The sequence below is a fragment of the Abramis brama genome (genome assembly GCF_963993115.1).
Source record: "Abramis brama genome assembly, chromosome: 25".
Taxonomy (NCBI): domain Eukaryota; kingdom Metazoa; phylum Chordata; class Actinopteri; order Cypriniformes; family Leuciscidae; genus Abramis; species Abramis brama.
Window position 1 is genome coordinate 3,805,789 of NC_139987.1, and position 24,495 is coordinate 3,830,283.

The window sequence follows — 24,495 nt, forward strand, 5'->3', positions numbered from 1 at the left end:
TTTTTCTTCACATAAAATAACTTTTATTTCACAAAAATATAAACAGGGGAATAATAAAACAGCTTATGTTGTACAGAAAAATATACTATATACATTTACTGTGGACGCCTTTGTGTTCACCTTTCCCTCTTTAACAGGCAACAGTAGTCCATCTTACCAATACATCTGGATTTGACACCATGCATGCAACATTATTAAAAAAGCAAACGGGAAATATACATATTTTTCTCCAAAAACCTGTCCTGCTTTAAGTATATACTCTCTCCATCCTGCCAGGAACAGATGATTTCTCATCGATCGGCTTGTTTCCTTTGGTTCGGGTTTCTGGAATCGTGAGGTTGAATTTCTCTGAAGCGAGACTTGACGGTCAGTGTGGAGCGACTATAACTGCACGCCAGGCCAGTAACACACCATTAATGAGTCACTTGCAGTTGTATGATAGAGGTCTAAAAATAAACAGAAATCTGATATTTTCGGCCTGTTATGGTGTTCGGACGCTTTGCTGAAGTGGTTCTCAACTGGTCACGACCCAAAGCTGCAACAAAACCATTTGCATATCGATTGCAATAAATTGTTTTAGTAAACATCTGCACACTAGCAAAACTAGACAGACATTAAATTGGACGGGAAAATCAATATGACCTTAATTTGCAATGAGGTTAAACATAATTTGTGGGGCTCATTTTTAGTGGAACCCAAGAGAACAGAAATGTTAATATTTTGTGGGCAGGTTTGATTTTAATAATTTTTGTTTACTTTGTATGATTAACAATTTGGTACTGCATTGGGCGCCACATGAAGTCGGAAGCAAAACCAGTTGAGAACCACAGACTTTCCTGAATGCTGATAATCATATCATATCATAATAATTCAGTCTAGAATAACACTAACCAAATCTATGTACTCTCAACATGCGAGACAACTTTAACAAAGCAGGGAAGGAAGAATATATGACCGACTAAACTTTAAACCAAGAGGTTGGCTAGTCTCAAATATGAATGACTGACAAAACCAAACACTTTTTTTTTTTTTTTACATATCTGCTCTTTTTGCATTGGAAAATACTTTACGCTGCATAGGTTGGAGATTTTAAAGGGTATATCATTACAGCACAGATCCCATAAGCCACTTTCAGTATAAATGCTGCTGTTTTAAAAATACACAAATCATCTTGCTGGTGGAAAGAAACAGGCAAAAAAAAAAAAAAAAAAAAAGGGAACATGAATGCAGAGGTTACAAGCAAATGGTGCAAAAATGCATGAAGATATGTACAAAAAAAAACATCTGGCAAACTTCTTCAGTTAATATTTATGCCGGGTTCAGACTAGATATGTATATCTGTTATGATAGTCACTGTGTCAGATTATGCGATTTCCTAAATTCTTGTCGAGTCGTGGTCAGACCACACATTGCTTCCCAACCAACCATCGTCTACCGTCTTTAACAACGTGTGAGATGTCATTGAGGTGGAACTAGCGACGACTTCTGGAAACAAGAGCGTAAACAATGGCCACCGTTAGCTTAATGCTAATTCCAGAACTCACCCAGTTTCTGAGTGGCGAACGACAGCGGAGACGCTTCAGAAACTGGGTGATATCTGGAATTAGCATTAAGCTAACGCACCGCCTCGAGGAAACATCATAAAGGCAGGAGTATTGTTGATATTTAGTAACTCAACGAACCTTTATGCTAGTGTTTGGCTGTGTTCGAAATCGTCCCCTTTACCCTTAAACATGACACTTTTTGAGGGAATCCGCCATTTTTAGTGGTGTCCGAAAGTATAGTGTATGTTATCGAGTGCACTCATTCAATCCCATAATGCACCGCAGTAATGAGTGTACAACCAATGTACGCTCAAGCGGCTAGAGAATACCCATAATGCACTGTGAGTCGCAGTCTGTTGTTGTCCAATATGACACACTATACAAGATGAAACGATCGATTCTTGCGTCCCGACGCCTGTTGTTGTTTACGAATCACCACGACACACTACGTCAAATGGATCGTGCCAAAATCATGTAGTCTGAACCCGGCATTAAAAGAAATTATCACAGTGACATCTTAACAAATATTTAAAAAATTGCCCTAGTTATTTTTAATTGGACAAGAATAACATTTGGAGATAGTAACTTATACATAAACAATAACCATTTTATGACTTTGTTTGGACAATGTTCATTATTTTTGTTTGTACCTATATGAAGGATACGTATGCTAAAATCTTATAATTCAATAAAATCATACATTTTAAAAGAATTACAAAATAAACGCATGCATTGAGCTTTATGACACTGGAGAGCAATGTACAACAGAGCAGTATGCTGTGTAGAAACTATTATACAGTATAAGTGTATAACACATAATATAAATTTATAGATGAGCTACCATAGAATTTAATATCGCGGATATCTATTAGCTTCAACAGAAACAATCAGCTTTAATCACCTTACAAATGTGTATATGTGACATTGTAAGACTGATTTACATTCATGTCTCGATTCAATGCTTTTATAAAGGAAAAGTCAGAGAAATGAAATGCATTTATTGAAGGTCCTTTTTTTTTTGTTGAACGCCAGCTCACCGAAAGTTTCTAATCGTTACTGGCGTAAACTTTCAAGACATGAACTCATGATGAAATGCATTTTTTTACGGGAGTTTATTACCGAGAACTTGAGGCTGGTTGGAAACTAACCAGACAAAAACAATCAACTGCAGATGCGTCCACCTGTCATTAACTTCGTTTCTTGTGAAGAGATTTCGCGGGAAGAAAGACAAAGCCGTCTTTGTGTCTCCAAAGAAAGTCCACCGCGTCCATCGTTGGAGTGCCAAGACTTTCCGTCTTCCAAAGATAGCAGCTGTCTAAAGGTTTTTTTCGCCAGATAAGTGAGTTTGAGGACTGAAACACTGACGAAGATACTTTCTCCATAATGCCCCGTATGCTGCGCGCAAAGCCAAGCCTTTTCACAGCATTCCATGAGTCCCCCAGTGGAGGATATCGGGAAGAAGGAATTACACAAAAATATGTTTTTCATTTGCTGAGAGCAGAAGAAAGCCAAGAGAGAAAGAAATCCTTGTGTTTTTCCGTTGCGTTGTGCTACATTGTAGACTGTACATGTTTCACAGTGGACGTCCCTCAGAGCTCTGCTGAGAGGAGAGGTGTATTGTGGGTAACGGAGTCTGTCAGCTGTGGTGGCAGTGGTGGTGGTTCCCTATACTGATGCCCTATGAGGGCTGAACTGGAGACGGACAACTTCTCAAATCTAGAGTTAAACGAGAAAAGTAAAGATTTTTTAGAGCCTGATGAACAACAGTTCTGTGATAAAACACAATGTGCAACAATTAATAAATACATAAATAAAAATATACTGCTAAAGACACTATACCGTTCAAATTGCTCAGGTCAGTTTATATATATATAATGCTTTTAACCCTTTAGAACCGGCTGTGTCGTCGCCGACACACACCAGCAAGCTGTATTCATTTTACCGTAACTCTTCAACTGTTTGGACTATCAAAACCATTCAAATTGCCCCTGACAGTAGACAACATGTGCTTTTTGGCAATATACGGCTTATTACCGTCTGCAAATGACAACAGCGCGGGAAGGAAGGATTTGAACAGAGAGATATGAAGCGCGGCAGGTTAGAGTGTTTTGGATTGCATAAAATAATAAAAGAAACGAACAAATACATGGCGAAAGAAGTGTTAGACAGCAGAAGAGGGGATTAGGATGATTTTTAGTGAACCTTGGGAGGCGGATGGCCGTTACTCTTTCACGTATCTTAGCATGTGGTGTGTGCATGTGTATGTGTGCGTGCCTATGAAAAAAAGTGTTCTAAATGAAAACTGTGCAACCCAATGTCATAAAAAAAAACTTGTATATATGCATTATAGTTCATTTTTCAACTTTAAAGTGTTAGTTTCTTTCGTTCATGATTTTTTCAGTTTTTTTTCTAAATAAAAATCAGTAAATTTATTCTCGTAATATTCTTTTGTCCATTTATTCTATTTACAAACTCGCCACACACAATAATGGTCAATAACTGTAATTTGTTGAAAGCTAATCTTTTTCTGAAAAAGATGACACCTTGCACATGAAGATAGCACATTGTTTTAGAATTTTACAGTCAAAAAATCAAAATATGTGAAAAACACCTATTTTAGCTTCAGGTTCTAAAGGGTTAATGCTTACATTAATGCTTTTATTCAGCAAGCATTCAATGAATTGATCAAAAGTATCAAGAAAAAAAATCTTTTTTTTAATGTATCACAAACATATTAAACAGCACAACTGTTTTCACCGTTGATAATAATACGAATTAATAGACTGATTTCTGAAGGATCACGTGACTGTGACTGGAGTAATGATGCTGAAAATTTCTTTCATTTTATTCACATTTTAAAATATATTCAAATAAAAACAGTTATTTTAAATTATCATAATATTTCACAATACCGCTGTTTTTACTGTATTTTTGATCAGATAAATGCAGACTTGGTGAGTTTATGGAAGCTCATTTCTGTCATGGAATATATAAAAAAATATAAAAAAAGGTAATTTCAACTTTTTATCTGAAAAAAAAAAAAAAAAAAGAGTCAGAATTGTAAGAGACAAACTCGCAATTGTGAGAAAATTTTATTGCAAGTTTATATCCCAGAATTCTGACTTTTATTTTCTCATAAAACTTGCATTTTTGATGAAAAAAAGTCAGAATCGTCAGATATAAACTCGTACAGTAACGAGAGATAAAGTCAGAATTGTGAAATAAAAAGTGAAAATTACTATTTTTATTTTATTTATAAGATTCCATATAAGAGACTTTCAAAAACAATAAAAAAAAAAAAAAAAGAATGACCCCAAACTTTTAATTGGTAGTGTATTTTGTTGTACATTTTGTATTTACTTTGATATTTTATATTTTCTTAAAAAAATCATAATTCATTTATCCACCCTCATATCTTTTGAAATATGAATGCTGTTTTTTTTTTTTAACCATAAAAATTTAAATAAAATAAATAACAGCATACAGACTGGAATGACATGAGAGTGAGTAAATAATGACATAATGTTAATTTTCATTGAAGTATTAATCATTACACCATGTGAGAGAGTTTGGAAGATTACAGGCTAATCTAGAGCAGACATTTCTCATATTAATCATCGTATTTACATCTTTTCCCACTTGAGTCACAAATTTAGATCTGAAGACATAAGAAAAGACGCAAAGTTCAAAGTGAAATATGCTGTTTATGTCTTAGTCTTCAGTTTTTAGCATTGCTAATTTACAACATTCAGAGCTCATATAAAGTAGACTACAAACTAGCTATAATGGACCATGTGCTACCTGCTCTATAATATTAATAAGCAAAGTTTTTGTCCTAATCAATTATGGCAAATGGAAATGTGTGGCCAATTTTGAGAGCATAATCACTTACTGTACTTACATGCGGCCTTATTCATAAAACACCAGCAGAACCAATTTCTGTAAATCATATGCAAGATCATTCCTATGTAAATAGGAATTTCTATGATCTCATTGAGTTCAATGTGATTTGACCAATCACTGAGCTCCGCCCCCTGATTCACGTTCAGATCGGATTGGTCCATTTCTACAATGCATTCACTATGTTAATCTGAACTCTTTAGCTGCTATGGCCATTAATATGACATGAACTGATGTACTTTAAATGTAAGTTTCCCTCTTATGAACAACTTGGCTGAGATGTGAAGCTAGAAAAATACAGAATCAGAGGTATTTGTCTTGACTTGTTTGTAAATTACTATCTCCAAACACATTTCTCACACAAGTACTGCAGTCTATCTGCAAACCACATTAAACGACAGTACAGAGAGAGAGAGAGAGAGAGAGAGAGAGAGAGAGAGAGAGAGAGAGAGAGAGAGAGAGAGAGAGAGAGAGAGAGAGAGCTATTTAAATGCAGCGGCTCAACAACAATAACATACACAACACAGAGCCCTTGTTGATTGAGATTTACTAACAATAAAACATCTCAAGTCGCTAATATTACTTACTCAAAATCATCGGGTTAAGCTATTTTTTGTTCAATACGAAAACATTGATTTGGTTATAACTATGTCAAGCACTGTAAGTTCAGGAGTGACTATTATATTCTGTAAACACCTGAAACTATAAATTAGGGGATTCACTCACACATTTATTATGTGCAGTGTGTATCTGGCGCTCCTTGAAGCTAAGGAAAAGTCAAGAGAAGTATAGTTGGTTTTGTTGACTGCATTTTTAACAGTTTGTTTTCTATGCAGTAAAAATGGACGGCTGGACACTGATGATATGCTCCAAGTATCAACATAGTAACCATAAATAGATCGTTTAGCATGCAGTCTCTTCCAGACTGTTTAAACCGAGATGGGCCAATCGCCAGAACAGCAGACGTGAGGAATGTGAGAATGGAGACAGAAGTCTGAGCCAGCTTACTTTAGATCGGGATGGACTTCATCTTCACCATGGAAGTCAGTTCCTGTTTCTTCACATTGTCTTGTTTCCTTTGCCTCGCCCTATAAAAGGAACAGTTCAGAGATCAATAAACGAATTGTCTTTGTCATATAGCTGCAACCGATTTGTATGTATTTAGTTGTGAAATATATAGATAAATGTAGCACAATTTTCACCATAGAAGCACGATGATAGTTAATAACACAGCCACCATGACCGCTGCAAACAGCCCCAACAGAACCAACAGACCGTGGCTTCCGCTTGAGTGTAATGAATCTAAGGAAAAAACAAAATAAAACACATGAAAAAAACAACAACACATAAAATGAAACAACACATAAAACAAAAAACACAACACAAAACACACGAAACAGACAACAAAACAAAACAAACACAAAAAACATAAAATGAAACACAAAGAAATAAACACATAACAACAAAAACAACACACAGACATAACACAAAACAAAACATAAAATTAAACAACACAAAACAAAGAAAAACATATACAAAACAACACCCAAAATAAAAGCAAACACACAAAACAAAAAACAAACAAATACACAAAACAAAATAGTTTTTTGTTTTCACACAAAACGAAATACAAAAACAACACACAAAAAAACATAAAACAACAAAAAACATAAAACAAAAAACAATGCACAAAAAAAACACACAAAACAAAACTAAATGCAAAACAAATAACCAAACATACAACAAAAACACAACACATAAACATAAAAATGAAACAAGACAACACACAAAACAAAGCACAAAAAAACATAAAAGATACAAAACAACACACAAAACAAAAAACAAACACACAAAACAATATAAATTGAAAAATAAATGAATAATAATAATTAAGTGGAAAAGAAAATTAGATAAATATTGATGTTTATTGATTTGCTGTTTTTTTTTTGTTTTGTTTTTTTTGGTAAATGTTACTGTGTATAACATTAGTACAACTAATACCAAAAAAGAAAGAAAAAATATTCTTAAAAAGTGATTTAATTGTAATTATTTTTTTATTTGCCTTAAAACTGCTGTCTACAACCATAAACTACATTATTATATTGACATTTTTAGCAAAAAGTTTGTTTGAGTATTTTATAGGTCAAATATATTTACTTCATTCCAGCCTTGAGCTGATAAATATAACTCAATTGCAATTGTACAGCATGTACACATACTAGATGAGTAGTTATAATTAAATGGCCTGGAAACAGTTAGCTAATAAAGAGCAGAATGAGTCATGCTGGTGTCTGCCACATAACTGCATAACGGGAGCTTTGATTGGTCAAGGCCAGATGATGGGGAAAACTCCGCCCACCACAAACAAGACCAAACCATCTGGATAACATTTAGGGGGTAAAAAAAATAAAAAATCTGGCAAAGATCTCAAATACATCTGATACTTTGTTAATCTGAGAATGCGTATAAAATTCCCTGCCAACACTTCTCAGTTACTGAGCAAAATGCATTTTTAACTAACCAACTAACTAAATAAATAAATAAATAAATAAATAAATAAATAAATAAAGCATATGGAGAATGAAACTGTAAAGCAAATACCTGGGGACTTGCCTGTTGTCCTCACAAGAGATGACAAATTGTCAAATGGATAGTTAAAATCTGGTTCCTCTGTTGGCTCTTCCCAAGGCTCTAAAATTGCAAAACAAATATAATCATATATATTTATACTACTTCTGAATTATTCATGACCAGCTCCCCTCAAAAGTAATGTCAGAATAAGTTTTCCTCAACAGTTTTCCACTAAAAGCTCAACATTTAATCTGCATTCATATTCATACAGCACATATTTTTACTGTCTGACAACCAGCGAGGACAAAACAATATTATGTTGGTACTTTTCTTCCAGTACAGTGAGGCAGACACAGATAGACCGCTCCATTTCAGCACATGTTTCTACACAGCAAACCACAAGACATGTTTCATAAGGAGATCTGCTGAACATGAGTTGCCAACATCTATAATTATCTTCCTTTATTAGATTTATCAGAAATCTGCCTTCGAACACAGTCTAATATATTATGTGATTTACACTATTATTACATTAGTTATCTGAAGGATTTGATAGATGATGGGTTATATAAGGTTTTGATTCATACATGCATTTTTTTTTTTGAGATTGGTTGTGTGGATCAAGAGTTAATTACACACACACACAAAAAAAGAAGCAAATTTTACAGAAAATAACTAAATTTTTTATAGTACTTTTCTATTATTTAAAATTATATTCAAAACTCTGTAAAATATACAAACAATTTATCTAAAACTGTTAAACAGTTTATTAGTATAGTTTATTTTGAATGGTCCTATGGTGTGACAAATTAAATATATATAGAAATATTTGTAATTTGTGTGTGTGTGTGTGTGTGTGTGCATGTGTGTGTGCGTGTGTGTGTGTGTGTGTGTGAGTGAGAGTGTGTGTGTGTGTGCGTGAGTGAGAGTGTGTGTGTGTGTGTGCGTGTGCATGTGTGTGTGAGTGTGTGTGTGTGTGAGTGAGAGTGTGTGCATGTGTGTGTGAGTGTGAGTGTGTGCATGTGTGTGTGAGTGTGTGTATGTGTGTGTGTGTGTGTGTGTGTGTGTGTGTGTGTGCGTGCGTACTGACCGATCCAGGGCCGGGCCTCCACCACATGACTCCACTCACTCCACTGGCTGTGGTTGATCAGGGCGTCCTGAGCTCGGATCTGGATCTGATGAGAGTGACCCACCAGAGCATCCATGATCTTCAGACTCGTGTTCTCCTCCGTCTCCAGCTGAGGGATGATACACACACACACGTACACTTAACAAAATGTTGGAGTCGGTTAGATTTCATAATTTTTTTTAATGTTTAAAATATGTTTTATAAATGTAATTTATTCCTGTGATCAAAGCTGAATTTTCAGCATCATTACTCCAGTCTTCAGTGTCACATGATCCTTCAGAAATCATTCTGATATGATGTTCAATCATCATGTTGAAAACAGTTGTGCTGCTTCATTTTTTTATGGAAGTCGTAATTCTTTTTTTTCCAGGATTCTTTGATGAATAGAAAGTTCCAAAGAACCACATCTATTATAAATAGAAATGTTTTGTAACATTATAAATGTCTCTACTGTCACTTTTGAACAATTGAATGTTCTTTCGCCTTACACTAACCCCTAAACTAGCCCTAAACCATCACACAAAACTTCCTGCATTTTTACGTTCAGAAGACATCACTTAGTGATGTTTTCCTCATGGGGACCAAAGCATTTTCCCACAAGGATGAAGGATTTAGGATATTGCCATCTTTGTGGGGGTAATTTGTCTCCATAATGTATGATTTACCAGGAGACACACACACACACACACACACACACACACACACACACACACAGGGATCTAACGACAGCCAACATCTGGTTGTCTGATGAAAGGCCAAGCTGCCTGGTGAAAGCAGATAAGATCAGCCCATGACTGTGGGGCTCTGAGATATGAGAGCAGTGTGTGTGTGTGTGTGTGTGTGAGAGAGAGAGAGAGAGAGAGTGAGTGAGTGTGTGTGTGAGAGAGTGTGTGTGTGTGTGTGTGTGTGTGTGTGTGTGTGTGTGTGTGTGTGTGTGTGTGTGTGTGTGTGTGTTCTTTTTGAACAACACGAGAGTAAATAATATCTGATTTGTTATTATTCAGTTCAATTATTCTTGTAACTTAGGATGTGTAAAAACAGAGTAATAAAACACTGTAACTGGTGTTGCGGATTGTTCATGCTTATGATCATTTATATTTATTCATTGTTTCATTAGTATTATTATTATTATTATTATATTGCTACATACTTATATGATAGGATTGTCAGACAGTTATATCTACTGTGCTGATGTTCACTGTCAGCACTGTATCAGGTTCTCACCTTTGACCAGAAGTCGGAGCCGATCGGCCGGTAGAGCAGTTGGAATGTTAAGGGAAAAGATGACAAGCTTTCAGCCGGCCAGGATGAAGGATAACTCCACCGGACCAATAACTGTGTGGGCTGACCTTCCAACGGAAGAACTCGAACATCCTCCGGAGGATCCGGTTTTACTGAAGCCACATAATAAAAGACATGAATTCTTATTATGCAGAGCAGAACAAAAGGAAGAAAAAAGATTCTTATTTAAGAATAAGAAGGCATATAAACTTACAGAGTTCATGAGCATCTATTTGGAAAATGGTGGAGTTGGATCCCAGCGGGTTGATTTCGGTGATGTTTACCAGGATCTTTGAGTGGCTCCAGAACTGTGGGTCAGTAATTGTGCACTCCTTCACACCAATGTGCTTCTGCTCGCAGGGTTCGACCCCTCGGCCTCTAACACTGTATAAAACAGCAGAAGTAACAGTGAAGGGAGTGAATCTCAAAAGGCTGCATGTATTTAATCCAAAAATACAGTAAAAACAGTAATATTGTAAAATATTATTACCATTTAAAAGAACTGTTTTATATGTGAATATATTGTAAAATGTAATTTATTCCTGTGATCAAAGCTGAATTTGTCAGCATCATTACTCCAGTCTTCAGTGTCACATGATCCTTCAGAAATCACTCTAATATGATGATTTGATGCTCAAGAAACATTTATGATTATTATCAGTGTTGAAAACAGTTGAGCTGCTTCATATTTTAATTACTTCATTTTTTTTTCACGATTCTTTATAAAGTTGAACATTCTTTGAAAAAGTTGCTAATTAAGCATATTCATTTCTTATTATATTTTATATATATATATATATATATATATATATATATATATATATATATATATATATATATATATATATATATATATATATATATATATATATATACACATACTGTACATATTAAATACATAAATAATATTTAATATTTATCATTAATAATTCAATTCAATTCACATTTATTTGTATAGCGCTTTTCACAATACACATCATTTCAAAGCAGCTTTACAGAAAAAGTAAAGAAAATGCATGAGTCCACATTGCAATTTAGAGTGATCTGTTTTCAGAGGGAATTGTCAAAGTTATGTATTTCAGAAATGTACATATACAAAATCACATTTAGCTAAAAATATTTTTAATTTAAACAATGTAATAATTTAAGGCAGAAACAATGAGCTCATTGAAGTAATGAATACTTGTTTGTTAACAAATGATTGACATAGAAATTTGCAGCATTGGTGCATGTTGATAAGTATTATCAACATAATCATAATTATTATTATTATATATTATAATTTTATACAACACAAGATAAGACTGCACCTGTAGGAGGTTTTGTAGATTGTGGGCAGGTGTGTTGTCTTAGTTTGTGCCCAGGAGCAGTAGATTTTCATATGACTCGGCATCTGGCAAGAAACACTGACGAAATGAGGTGGATCTAAAAAAAAGAAGAAGAAAACAAAAATATCTCATGGGATAAGTTTAGACACAATAAACTCTATCTGTGGACACAATCCAAAACATCCAAACAGACAGACGACACAAGATAACGGTTTATAGCGCATGCGCTGCGTTCAAGGACATGAGGGTTCGTAATACGATAGACTAAATGAACACACATGCAATCTCACCCTTCCTATCAAAAAACTGTGGAGCTGTGATGTACAGTAGGGACTTCCTGTTAGCGGAAGTGCCCTGAGTTAACCAGAAAGGGCGTAGAACTGCACACTTTCTTTTGCAGCTCCCGGGGCACAGAGTGCTTCCGTTTTACTAGTACATTTCCTGGCTTTCCAAGGATTTGTCCTAGTACAAGCACTATTTCAGAGGCATCACGCAATCACGAGACGTAGCTGTCACCGTACATTTCAGTTAATACCATTAATTCTCAATATCAAACATGATCCTCAATATCAACAATATAGAACTAGTCACAAATTAAAATAGTAGCATGTAACATCCAAGTTTTTTTAATTAAGTAAACATAATTATGGAAAAAGTTGAAGTAAAGATCATAGAAATAAATAAAGTAAATAAATAGCTGTGGTTTCCTCTTAATTGTCTATTATTTGATTGATATAATATCTGCATAAACTTCAAATCTTAACAGTGTGTATATATATACACACACACCAACCTGTGATCAATATTTGGGTTGCAGCCCACCAATTTAGAACCACTTTCCCATTGAAGCCCCCTTTTATAGGCCTCAAGCACTTCATGCACTTCTTGGATATATGATCTGAGATGAAATGTGTAATGAGTCTAGACCATGATTCAAAGTGTATCGGATCTGTTATGTTTATGTTGCTACAACACTTTTATTTGTGTAAGCCAACATAATTTTTAAAGACGAAAGAATCAATGGAACTTAGTCGCGGTAGATGCCATATTTAATTTTATATGGATGAAAAATAGGCTATGAGGGATAAACGTTGTTGAACGGTGTTACGGTTAGGAAGGAATGTCTTGGGTTCTGTACAAGTTAAGTTCAATCAAGAGCGTTTTTAGAAGAATGTTGATTGACACAGAAAATTATTTAGATTTGTCCTAAAAGCATAGATAGATATGGCCCTGAGACAATTATTTAAACCCTTTTTCTCATATATTTTATCAAATGATTCACATTGTGAGTCAAAACACGAAACAAGGGACTCTTGTATCACTGAAGTTGACTTACGTCCCAGGCGTAGTTTGATGGACTGCAGTAAAGTTCCTCGTTCATCATGGCAGCTGTAGTTGCCTTCCATTGAGTGTGTGGTGTTCAGTAGTGCAAGCGAGCCCTCGTGTGTTTGCCACGTCGGTACTGAGCTCCCATTGAACCGCCATTCCACCGGAGACCTGACGACCCCATCCAAAACTCAAAGTCAACATCTCAGTCAAGAACCTTCACCTAGTTTCCTTGCAAACCTGTTTTAATCAAAGATATACCTACGACCAAATAACAGCTATCAACGCACACTGGACCTACGTATCGCGTTACTCGTTTGTGTGTTTTGCAAATCTTATTTTTGGCAGCCGTATTCTCTTGGATAGCATCTTTTTTGGCGAGAAATATAATTTCTCAACAACTGCATTTATATGAAACACAAGGCTTGCCAAAATCTGAGGCTGGGGAATCAACCCCCCCCCCCCCATCCCACCCCCCTCTAAATAGCCTCAATGTGTCCAAACCCTATAAGGACTGGCCTCGTGCCCCTACAGAGGGTGGTTAAGCACACTATTATCACTCCTTACAGGAAAGCTTAGCTCTGGAGTCTGATGGATTTCTAGCAAAAACTTAATATAGACTGGAGTACGTACCCGCCATGTGAGCCTCCGCATGTGAGGGTGACCCTGGAGCCCAGTCCACCGAACTGGACGTCTGAAACTGAAAGCAGGGGACATGAGCTGTTCTATTCCAGAGCTGTCAAGTGATTATGTTATCAACAAGCCAATAGCACTGGAATTTTGACGGAGCCAAGTGTGCCGCAGCACACAGCCTAAAAAGTGAAGCCTAAACATTTTGATCGCCCCCTGGTGGCTGGATAGGTCACCAATAATAGGTCATAAACCCCACCCTTTTTTAAATAAAAAAATCCAATTACACTTTTTGTAATTTTGTAATAAAAGATGGTTTTTAGGTAGTTCACACTGAGGTATGTTCAAGTGTTCTTTTTTCCAATAAGTTTGGTTTTAGTTACTTATTCGATGCTATAAAAACAGAGTGTAACATCATGATTGAGTCTTTTACTATAAACTATCAAATAAATAAATAAAGAGCATAAATATGGCTGTCGAATTTAACATGTTAACACATGCAATTGATTAAATGCTTAAAAAAGTATTTTTTTCATTGTCTTTGTAAGACTGGAAAAACTGGAAGACGGCAACTCTCTGAGAGAACAAAGGAAATTAACATTTGAACTCACTCTTGTGCATCATTCGAGATGCAAGTCTCACCTCAGAATCATCCTAATCTACATCTCTTTCCCTCTTCCACCATTCCTTCTCTCTCATGCTGAGATCACCAAAATTCACCCAAGAATCTATATGGTTTAAATGTGAATAATTATCATACAGTATTACACATTTGGTATCTTTTGAAATGTCTCAGTGCGACTGGTACAAATATCTCATCCCCAAAGAAGTAAACCAAAAGGTAATAAGGAATTTAAGAGTTTAGAGATAACACGCACACAGAGGAGGGTGTGTCTTCCAGGCAAATGACATTCTGCTCCCAAAACGTATAAACTCTGAATGCAAATTCCCATTGTTAGCAAATGTTTCCAGGTGAAAGAAGTTTCTGTCTATATAAAGAAATGCAACAAGAGGCTCAGGGCTATTTGTAACTCAAATTAGCCCGTGATGCTGAGTGTATGCAAAACACTTCGCATCATGTATTTTATAATGTCAGGTTCTCATCTTCTCTCTTTATTCCAGAGCATTTGATGTTTTGTATTTATTATCTTTGAACTGATGAAATTGGCATGATACACAGAGGTGGACAAAGTACATAACTTCCTTACTTGAGTGAAAGTACAGATACTACTGGTCAAATATTACTCTGTTACAAGTAAAAGTTGTAAAGACCAATTTTTACTTAAGTAAAAGCACAGAAGTACTTGTTTTTAAAAGTACTAAGGTATCAAAATTAAATGTCAATGCATTGTTTTATTATTGTTGCATTGTTGTGTGTAATACTTACAGTACCTTATGCCTCTGAATCTATGCCTGCCTACCCTCATATCAATATCACATTTATTTCTAGAACACAGTTCCAGTAGTGGGATTGAATGTGAGATTTAATAAGTGCACTCAATAACGTCCACAATGGTTTCGGACACCCAAATGGCTGTTCCCTCAAATAGTGCCCTATTTAAAGTTTTTTGGCTTTTAGTATTAATATGTTAACCTTACTGTTATCTATAAGCTAGTGTGCTCCAAAACAATGACAAAATTTGCATTTAGAAGACCAAACCCAACGTTGAAAATGAAAATCAGGTTGATGTTAGAATCCAACGCTGGATTGACATTAATCTCCAACGTTGGACAGACGTTGTATTGTGGTTGAAAACGAAAATCGTGTTGACGTCAGAAACCGACGTCAGTCCAACTTCATTTCCAACCAAAATGCAACCCCTGCAACCAAAATCATCCCCTGACTGACATTACTACTTTCTACTCAAGGACCTTGACAGAATTGTAGTGGAGTAAAAAGTACGATATTTGTCTTTCAAATGTAGTGAAGTTAAAGTAAAAAGTTTCCAGAAAAAATAATACTCAAGTAAAGTACAGATACTCAAAAAGTGTATTTAAGTACAGTACTCAAGCAAATGTACTTTGTTACTGTCCACCTCTGATGATACATTTACCTGACATAATACATTGTTACATCTGATTTTATTCCAACTGACTCTGAAATTGTTTTCCCAAGTAGATTAAACGGATTTGTGTATTACCGCAAGTTTTGTGTCAGATTAGTGATGACCAATATTTGGCATCAATTCAAGTGTACTTGGTTTGCAAAGACAAGAAGTGAATTTCAGTTTAGGGCAGCAAATGTGCTGCTTGGCCAACCTAAATCTGGGAGTGTCGTATCAATGTGTCAATGTTACTTTAGATAAGTGTATGTGGTAAATTACGGCATGGCCAATCCAAAGCTATTATAAGAGAAGTAAAGTTGGTTGATGTATCTGTAGTAGTGGCCATACCTCTACTGAAGTAAACGTTACGTTAAATTCATGTATATGCAATTCCATGGGGGCTATACCAAAGTAGCTTTGATTGTGTAAGTGTGAATGCGACCAATCTCAGGTATATAGCATTTACCTCTTTTTAGTGACCAAAACTGACGAGCTTGTGAACGTGAGACCCGCGTTAAACAAGGCGTGAGGACCTCTGAGCGACATAGCTTCCTAATCTATACAGGTCAAATATAAGTAAAGAGTTAAATAGAACAATCAAATGTATTGCTAAACTATTATATAATTGACCAATAACCAATTGGCAATCTAACTTAAATTTGATGTTGTGATAAAATGTCAGATATAAAATGGAGTCAGATAAACTGTGAATGCCGATGGAGCTGTGCAGCAAAGCAGCAAAAACACCTTTATGTAAGATTATGTCCATAAAGTGGTGGGGAAAGTTTGTTGCAGTCTAAAGGGCCGTCTAACCAAAGAACGATACCTATAAAGATAACTACAGTAGTCAACATTTGAAGTGGATCAAAGAAATGAATCAAAGTTGTCCTAAGACAAGGACGGGTATTGTTCAAAATTCATGTATTAAATTAAAGGTTTTGATCCACTTCAAATGTTGACTACTGTATAACGATAACTATATTTGCGTCCACACCAACGAACGATAACGGTCTGTTTATTCTAAGCTTGCGCTGCGGTTTCACAGGGTACAACTGAACGTTTTTGCTCTTCTCATTGAATTTACAATTGTTTTCCATGCCAATTTTCTTGAAAAGTGGCTTGACTTGTCAAACAGTGGTGGATTTTTCTGGACCTCGGAGATTAACTTCTCGGCAATACTTCTCGTCTGCCGTTTTAAATGTGCAAGCCCTTAAACTAGAATAGATTCTGATTGGCTGTCAGTGTTTTATAGTTCAACAGCTGTAAAAAAAATCATTCCGAAAGTGATCCCAATGATATCGTTTCTCTATATCGTTATAGCTGTGGTGTGAACTCTGCTATTCTTTAATACTGAGAACGATTTTTAGAACTATATCTTTATCGCTATCTTTATTGTTATCGTCCTTGGTGTAAACGGGCCTTAATAGTTGCTTCCCCCAAATTCCACTGCTTCATACGTTCATCATTAAAAGCCTAGCAGAGATTCTATAGCAGGAATCAAGGTGTTTACGTTACTGTGCTTTTCTGCCTAGTCAGAATTCAGTATTTATATCAGACATTTACTGCCAAGAGTTAAACAAAGAAAGGCAAACACACACGCGCACAGAGACACACACACTGGGAGTGGCGTCGTTCCAGTGGTTGGGGTTTTAACTGCGCTCAAGAAACGCTCGTGCTCAATGTCGGCTTTCAGGAAATATTGGCAAAAGCATATTATTTGAAATCCCACCACATTTCTCAAATTTCTCCCTCTCTGGCCAGCTAAATAGCAGCCATAACACACACACACACACGCAAACCAGAGTGGCTAACATTAATTGAGCAATTCATATGTAGGGCAATGGAGACTGGGAGTTTTAAACAAAGATGTTTATTGTTCTAAAGAACAAGGCCATAGCTATGTTCCTGGTGTGGATTAAAATTAAATTTTCACATGATGAATCTTTTTGCTATCTGGAGTAGTTGTACAGTATAATTTCACCCTGCTTTGACTAAACGAAGACACGCTACAAAGACTTTTGACCAATTCCATATGTAGGAACACAAATCCAAATACTTAGCAGCAACCAAATCCAAATGTTAATGTGACTAGCTATCCTGATGCACTTCGGCTCAAATAAAAGCAATCCGTACCTTCATTGGTCCATATCTCTGATTTGACGTGGTCAGAGAAGAGGATGATGATTCCAGTGACTATTAGATCGCCAAGGCATGACACTAAACCGGGCATCTGTGAGGGAAGGAGAAAAAAACAACAGTTTAGGCTGTTAGTCAAAGGGAAGTTAATGGGTATCATCCTGTGTAAAACGTCCACCTGCTTAGCAACCATCAAGGCTGTGAAACAACATAACATTTAACCGCTCTAATTTTGATATAGGCAAACAAGACACCATGGTAATACGTGCGTGACCATCTGATATGTCTGTATAAACAGCACAGAGAATCAACATCACTGCAAAGCGGTGTTGACATGGATGATGGTCGGTTTTAACAGTTCTGCAGAATTCTGGGAAGTTATTTGGCTAAGTATATTCGCAATAACTAACTGTTGAGGACATTCTGGGTTATGACGTCAAATGAAAAGGTCCCACTATCTGAAAAACGGCCCAAGGGAGCCTTGTGTCAACAGACTGTAAACATTTTAAACAAATACTGTAACTGACAGGACACATCTGTCATGTATGCGGCTGGGATTTGCCTGGCAGGTATTGTTTTATGACAAACGGATGCATCTAAAGCGTAAAGGAAAAGCAAAGTAAAGTAAATGCAGGAAATATCTTCACATTCCAATAGCTGAGGTCACTAAACCTCACAACAAGACTCAGGGGAGTTTATTAATTCATTAATGGCAGAAAATGATTTCCAAACGGAAATGATAAACAAAGGTTATGACCGTATGACTTATTTTTGGGAAACTTAAATTTCAACAAACTACACAATTAGGGAGCAAAAACAAGTAGAGAGGAAAATAAGTAAATTAAATAATTTCTGAATTAATTACATTTAAAATAATAACATTTATTTAAAATAAAAAAAAGTGTTGTGTTGTAAAAAAAATTTTTTTAAAGATTTTTTTTGGAGATTTTTTGTTGGAGTGATGATAATAGTAAACATAAATCCGAAGCAGATAGACAAGGTATCTTGCTTTGAGAATATGGTATTTAACATCATACAGAAGACATTTAAGAGATCATCTAGCTCCATAATTGCCAGAAAAATCACAGTGAAATTGTACATTAATAACAAATTAAACACACAAACAAAAAAAATGGACACTGAAATTTCCAATTTACTGAAAGTTACAGTACACACTGAAATGAGCACTGTGAAAGATTTTTACTTCCATGTTTATTTTACTTCAGGGCATCACCTTACCATATCTGGATAGGGCTTCAGACAGAACATTAATTTGTTGATAAAATCACATTGTCTTGACTCGCACATGTATGACGCATCAGACCGCTGTCAGTTTGGAAAACTGATGTTCTAAAACCACAATGTGTGCTGATAACCACAGAAGATAAACAAACAAAGACACCTTTAAACCACTGGGCTTCCCAGTAAAAACCATGGAACCAAATTTATCTGGGGTCTTTCCTGCTACTTCCGCTAAATGTGAGCAAACCATAGGGTTGTGCGATATGTATTATCTACGATAATATCCCTAATGTTTGTTTTAATGATATGCAAGCCGGCATTATCGAGAATGTCAGTCGCTTTACAAGAGCCAAACAACAAACTTTCAGTTCACGACGTAGTCTGGCCATTTTTCCCTCCTTGGGTTTAGTCTTATATTAAATGATTAATGATAGCAATGTCACACAAGAGTGCTCTTACTGAATATCAACACACATTTCATGAGTGATTCAATGACCAAATGAATCAGCCTTTTGAATAAATGACTCAATGACTCAACTCGTGAAGCAGCCAAATAGATATAGTACAGTATAGTAATAAAATAAACTTCAGAAGATCTAAGAACTGGATTCACTGAAGTTTGTGGCATTACATTTATTAGATATTCAAAGACTTGTTTAATTCAAATAAATCCGTATTTGCTGAATGTCATAATGTCTTAGTCCAAGAATTAATACTTAACCAACTATTTAGCCCATATCATTATCGTCAACTTCTTGAGCATCATGGGAGAGCAGACGGGTCAGAGAAACCCTCAGGATTTTGTCATCATTCTTGGCAGCAGTAACCCAGTAGCCTGATTGTAGAAGATTATATGTAGTAGTAATCAACAGACACATATTTTAGTGAAAACGACACAATCCTCCACAGTAAATCAGTTTTCAGAGGGGAAAAGTAAGACTAAAACTCACAGAGCAGTAAAAACATCCTTGATTTTTATTTCAATATGGTTTAGCCATCATTAGTATCTGACATCTCTTGGTAATTCAGAATATATGAATTTTTCTCAGTGCATCAAAGAGTTTGACTTCTCAAAACCACAGGCTGAAGTTGTTCCCATTAGTTTTATGCTACTTTATTGCAGGACTGCACCAATCTGCAATGTTTTTCCCTCACTGCTAATCTAAAACACAGGCTTATAATGCCTTGCAATTATCATATTATGCTTTTTCAGATTGTATATTTCATGCACTGTGTAATAGCTGTTTGTGAATGTAAAAAGTCTGCAACGTTTTAAAGATTGCAATTATTGTTTCCCCACAGAAAGAAGTGATTCTGAACTTACTTAGGTTTGTAATACATTTGCATAATGCCAGCCTATGGTCTTCATTGGCTGAATGTGAACAACGTCTACTTTAACTCTCAAACACTGTAGTTGTTGCTGAGACTGAAAGAGTTTGGTTCATGTTGTTGTCATGTCAAGAAGACACTGTTTTCTGTGCTGCAAAAGCAACTTCCAAAGGATGAGGACACGTGCTAAAATTGAAACGGTAAAACCTAGCCTATGTCATGGTTACTGTTTGTATCTCTGTGTATACAAGTGCTGAGGAAGATTGAAATTCAGATATGGTAATGAGTGTTTGGTTTCTGACACATGCTGTAAACGGAAGACCAGTCATTGCAGACTGGGCCATCTGACCAATCAGAGCAGAGTAAACCAATCACAGACTGGGCCATCTGACCAATCAGAGCAGAGTAGACCAATCACAACAGACTGGGCCATCTGACCAATCAGAGCAGAGTAAACCAATCACAACAGACTGAGCGATCTGACCAATCAGAGCAGAGTATACCAATCACAACAGACTGGGCCATCTGACCAATCAGAGCAGAGTAGACCAATCACAACAGACTGGGCCTTCTGACCAATCAGAGCAGAGTAGACCAATCACAACAGACTGATCGATCTGACCAATCAGAGCAGAGTAGACCAATCACAACAGACTGGGCCATCTGACCAATCAGAGCAGAGTAGACCAATCACAACAGACTGAGCGATCTGACCAATCAGAGCAGAGTAAACCAATCACAACAGACTGGGCCTTCTGACCAATCAGAGCAGAGTAGACCAATCACAACAGACTGAGCGATCTGACCAATCAGAGCAGAGTATACCAATCACAACAGACTGGGCTATCTGACCAATCAAAGCAGAGTAGACCAATCACAACAGACTGGGCCATCTGACCAATCAGAGCAGAGAAGACTAATCACAACAGACTGAGCGATCTGACCAATCAGAGCAGAGTAAACCAATCACAACAGACTGGGCCGTCTGACCAATCAGAGCAGAGAAGACCAATCACAACAGACTGAGTGATCTGACCAATCAGAGCAGAGTAGACCAATCACAACAGACTGGGCGATCTGACCAATCAGAGCAGAGTAAACCAATCACAACAGACTGGGCCGTCTGACCAATCAGAGCAGAGAAGACCAATCACAACAGACTGAGCGATCTGACCAATCAGAGCAGAGTAAACCAATCACAACAGACTGAGCCATCTGACCAATTAGAGCAGAGTAGACCAATCTCAACAGACTGGGCGATCTGACCAATCAGAGCAGAGTAGACCAATCACAACAGACTGAGCCATCTGACCAATTAGAGCAGAGTAGACCAATCACAACAGACTGGGCGATCTGACCAATCAGAGCAGAGTAGACCAATCACAACAGACTGGGCGATCTGACCAATCAGAGCAGAGTAGACCAATCACAACAGACTGAGCGATCTGACCAATCAGAGCAGAGTAGACCAATCACAACAGACTGAGCCATCTGACCAATTAGAGCAGAGTAGACCAATCACAACAGACTGGGCGATCTGACCAATCAGAGCAGAATAGACTCTCAGAAAGGAGGGGTTTAGAGAGGCTGAATCTTTGATCTTGGATGCATGTAAACATATTGAAGGAGGCCTTCAAAACAAAATTAAGAACCTTTAAAATAGCATTTAGCATCATAAAAATAGCACTTTAAAAGTTTCATAATGTGAGTTAAGCTCACAGAATGTACAATTAATCCTGTACAAGTGTATCTTAGGGTGCCAAACCTGAGGGCATCTCAAAGCCAGCAGTGGTCATTCTCTTATTTGACGTAGTTTGTTATCTGGATGGCCTCCATGTTCTCCACTCTCAAAAGACTGTCAAATTCAGCATTGAGGTGCAGCTCCTTTCACGTTCCATAAAAACCTTCTGCATGTTATCATCAAGCATTTGCAAGAGTAAAGTGTTTTTCTGTTGGTCTGAAATGGGACATCGCACTTTAAACCACTTAAAGGCTGTCTGATTATAATAACAGTGGTTGGACAGTGTGGACTGAATGTTTCAGGGAGAAATTATAAATATGTTAAGTGTATGTTGTTGTTGGTAAATGATTTTATAAATCTATACAGTTTTGCCTGTTTTAAGATACTGTCAACTCTAAGCATTTGCTTAAAATCAGGCCTTAATCATTACAATATACAGTTGAAATAATAATATTTTAGCTCTTTTGAAACTTTTCAAAAGGAAAAAAAATAATAAACTAATTAAACAAAACAATTATAATATTAACTGTCAATACTATACCACAATACTATTACTATATAAATATATAATATACAGTACCTGTATGTATGTAAGATTTGTCAAAAAAGTCAAAAAAGGTTTATATTTGAAATCATTTATGTTAGATTGTAATAATTTTTACTTTTTTTACAGCATTTTTGATCAAATATGAGAGACTTCTATCCAATCCATTAATTATTCCAAATATTCATGTGTGTGTGTGTGTGTGTGTGTGTGTGTGTGTGTGTGTGTGTGTGTGTGTGTATTATGTGAAAAAAATAATTATTGCTAAATGAGAAGAAAAAAATTATAAACACTAACTGTGACTAATACAAATATGGTAACCATAGTATTATGCATGTTATGTTGTTTATTACTTAATTTAAAAATATATAGAAATTATACAAATAAAATGGATTTACACACATTGCATATTAGACAGGATCATATAACACACCATCAATTGTTCTGTCACAAGATCTGTTTGCCTTTCGAATCTCTCGCAGAGTGGATGCACCTGCGGCTCTTTGTGACAGAGCCAAAAAGGGCAGAGTTATGATTCCGGCTTCATCACCCCCACCCAATGGAATGCTTTGACTTTTCCTTAACCACAAAAATGCATCTCCACACAAGAGCTCTACCTTCAACATGTCAAACCCACAGCGTGAAAAACCAAGAGCTAAGCGGTGACCACAAGCCAGCGGTAAATTATATATCAGTGGCATATCCTTATATATTATTTAGTCTGTTGCCTGTTGTTGTTCAGGATGGCTGGTTCGAACGCAACAGAACAACGGAGCATCTGGCGAAGATAAACATAGAGCTGTTAATCCATGTTAAAAACAGACCCTCAGTACCCATAACATCCTTTAACTTTTCCCAACATTATGGGCAGGTCTAAAGGTTTTTAAATAATAATAATAATAAATTATATTATATTATATATATATACTGTGTATAATTATTTTGTATATATAAATACACACACATGCATGTATATATTTAAGACAAATGTGTTATTTATATCTAAAACATTTATATTATAATATATACAGAGATTATTATATAATAATAATGATATTATATAAACAAGAGATTATTATATTTATAATAATATACTTTATATACAGTAATCATTGCCCAGCACAAATAAATATATTCAACAATACCCATATTTTAAAACTAGTGGCAAAAATAGTACCCAGTAAGATCACTCACAATACAAATTTTGCTATAATAATGGAGTATCTATACATGCTATGAATATCCTATGACAATCATTCATAAAAGTTTTGTTTATGTGCCATTACAAGATCTTATTGAACAGTGGTACCAAATGTTCCTAAAATTGCCATTTATGAAAATTGAATGGCTTTGGAGAATTTTTCCAACCACACGTTTTCATATTTGAATACTCAAAGCCAAAACAAACACATACACACACACACATGCACATATGCCGGCCAGATGTTGAGTTTGCATATTCAAGCATGTGAAAAAAAAAAAAAATGAAAAAAAAAAAAATAAATTACAACCACAACGCATGACAACTATCAGGTTCTGGAACACAAAAACACACACACACACACACACACACACACACACATATGGATAGCCTTCCCAAAATATGAATCATCAGAAAACCCACACGCAACTGTAACTCTGCTCATACATTAGAATCAACCTCACTTCACTACACCAATCGAATCAAATACCAGCCTATGGCTCTGTTCCAAAACCTACATATAGAAAACTTCAACTTAAAATTACAAT

At 36.0% G+C, this 24,495-nt stretch overlaps 1 protein-coding gene across 4 annotated transcripts in view; it reads right to left on the bottom strand.

The window, feature by feature from the left end:
* il11ra (interleukin 11 receptor subunit alpha) overlaps positions 1–24,495 on the bottom strand; it is a 37,253-nt gene continuing 12,758 nt past the window's right edge. Inside the window, exons 1-12 of one of the 4 annotated variants that reach the window (XM_084103984.1) lie at positions 18,069–18,182; positions 17,888–17,984; positions 13,713–13,779; positions 13,090–13,250; positions 11,736–11,850; positions 10,640–10,809; positions 10,369–10,538; positions 9,106–9,253; positions 8,058–8,135; positions 6,647–6,746; positions 6,453–6,532; positions 1–3,260 (exon numbers count right to left, since the gene is read on the bottom strand). In XM_084103984.1, the coding sequence (XP_083960110.1) occupies positions 6,454–6,532; positions 6,647–6,746; positions 8,058–8,135; positions 9,106–9,253; positions 10,369–10,538; positions 10,640–10,809; positions 11,736–11,850; positions 13,090–13,250; positions 13,713–13,779; positions 17,888–17,984; positions 18,069–18,107 (1,224 nt within the window). In that variant the 5' untranslated portion in view covers positions 18,108–18,182 and the 3' untranslated portion in view covers positions 1–3,260; position 6,453. Of the gene's footprint in view, positions 3,261–6,452; positions 6,533–6,646; positions 6,747–8,045; positions 8,136–9,105; positions 9,254–10,368; positions 10,539–10,639; positions 10,810–11,735; positions 11,851–13,089; positions 13,251–13,712; positions 13,780–17,887; positions 17,985–18,068; positions 18,183–24,495 lie in introns of those variants that run through there. The other 3 variants (XM_084103983.1, XM_084103985.1, XM_084103986.1) reach the window with 3 other exon arrangements.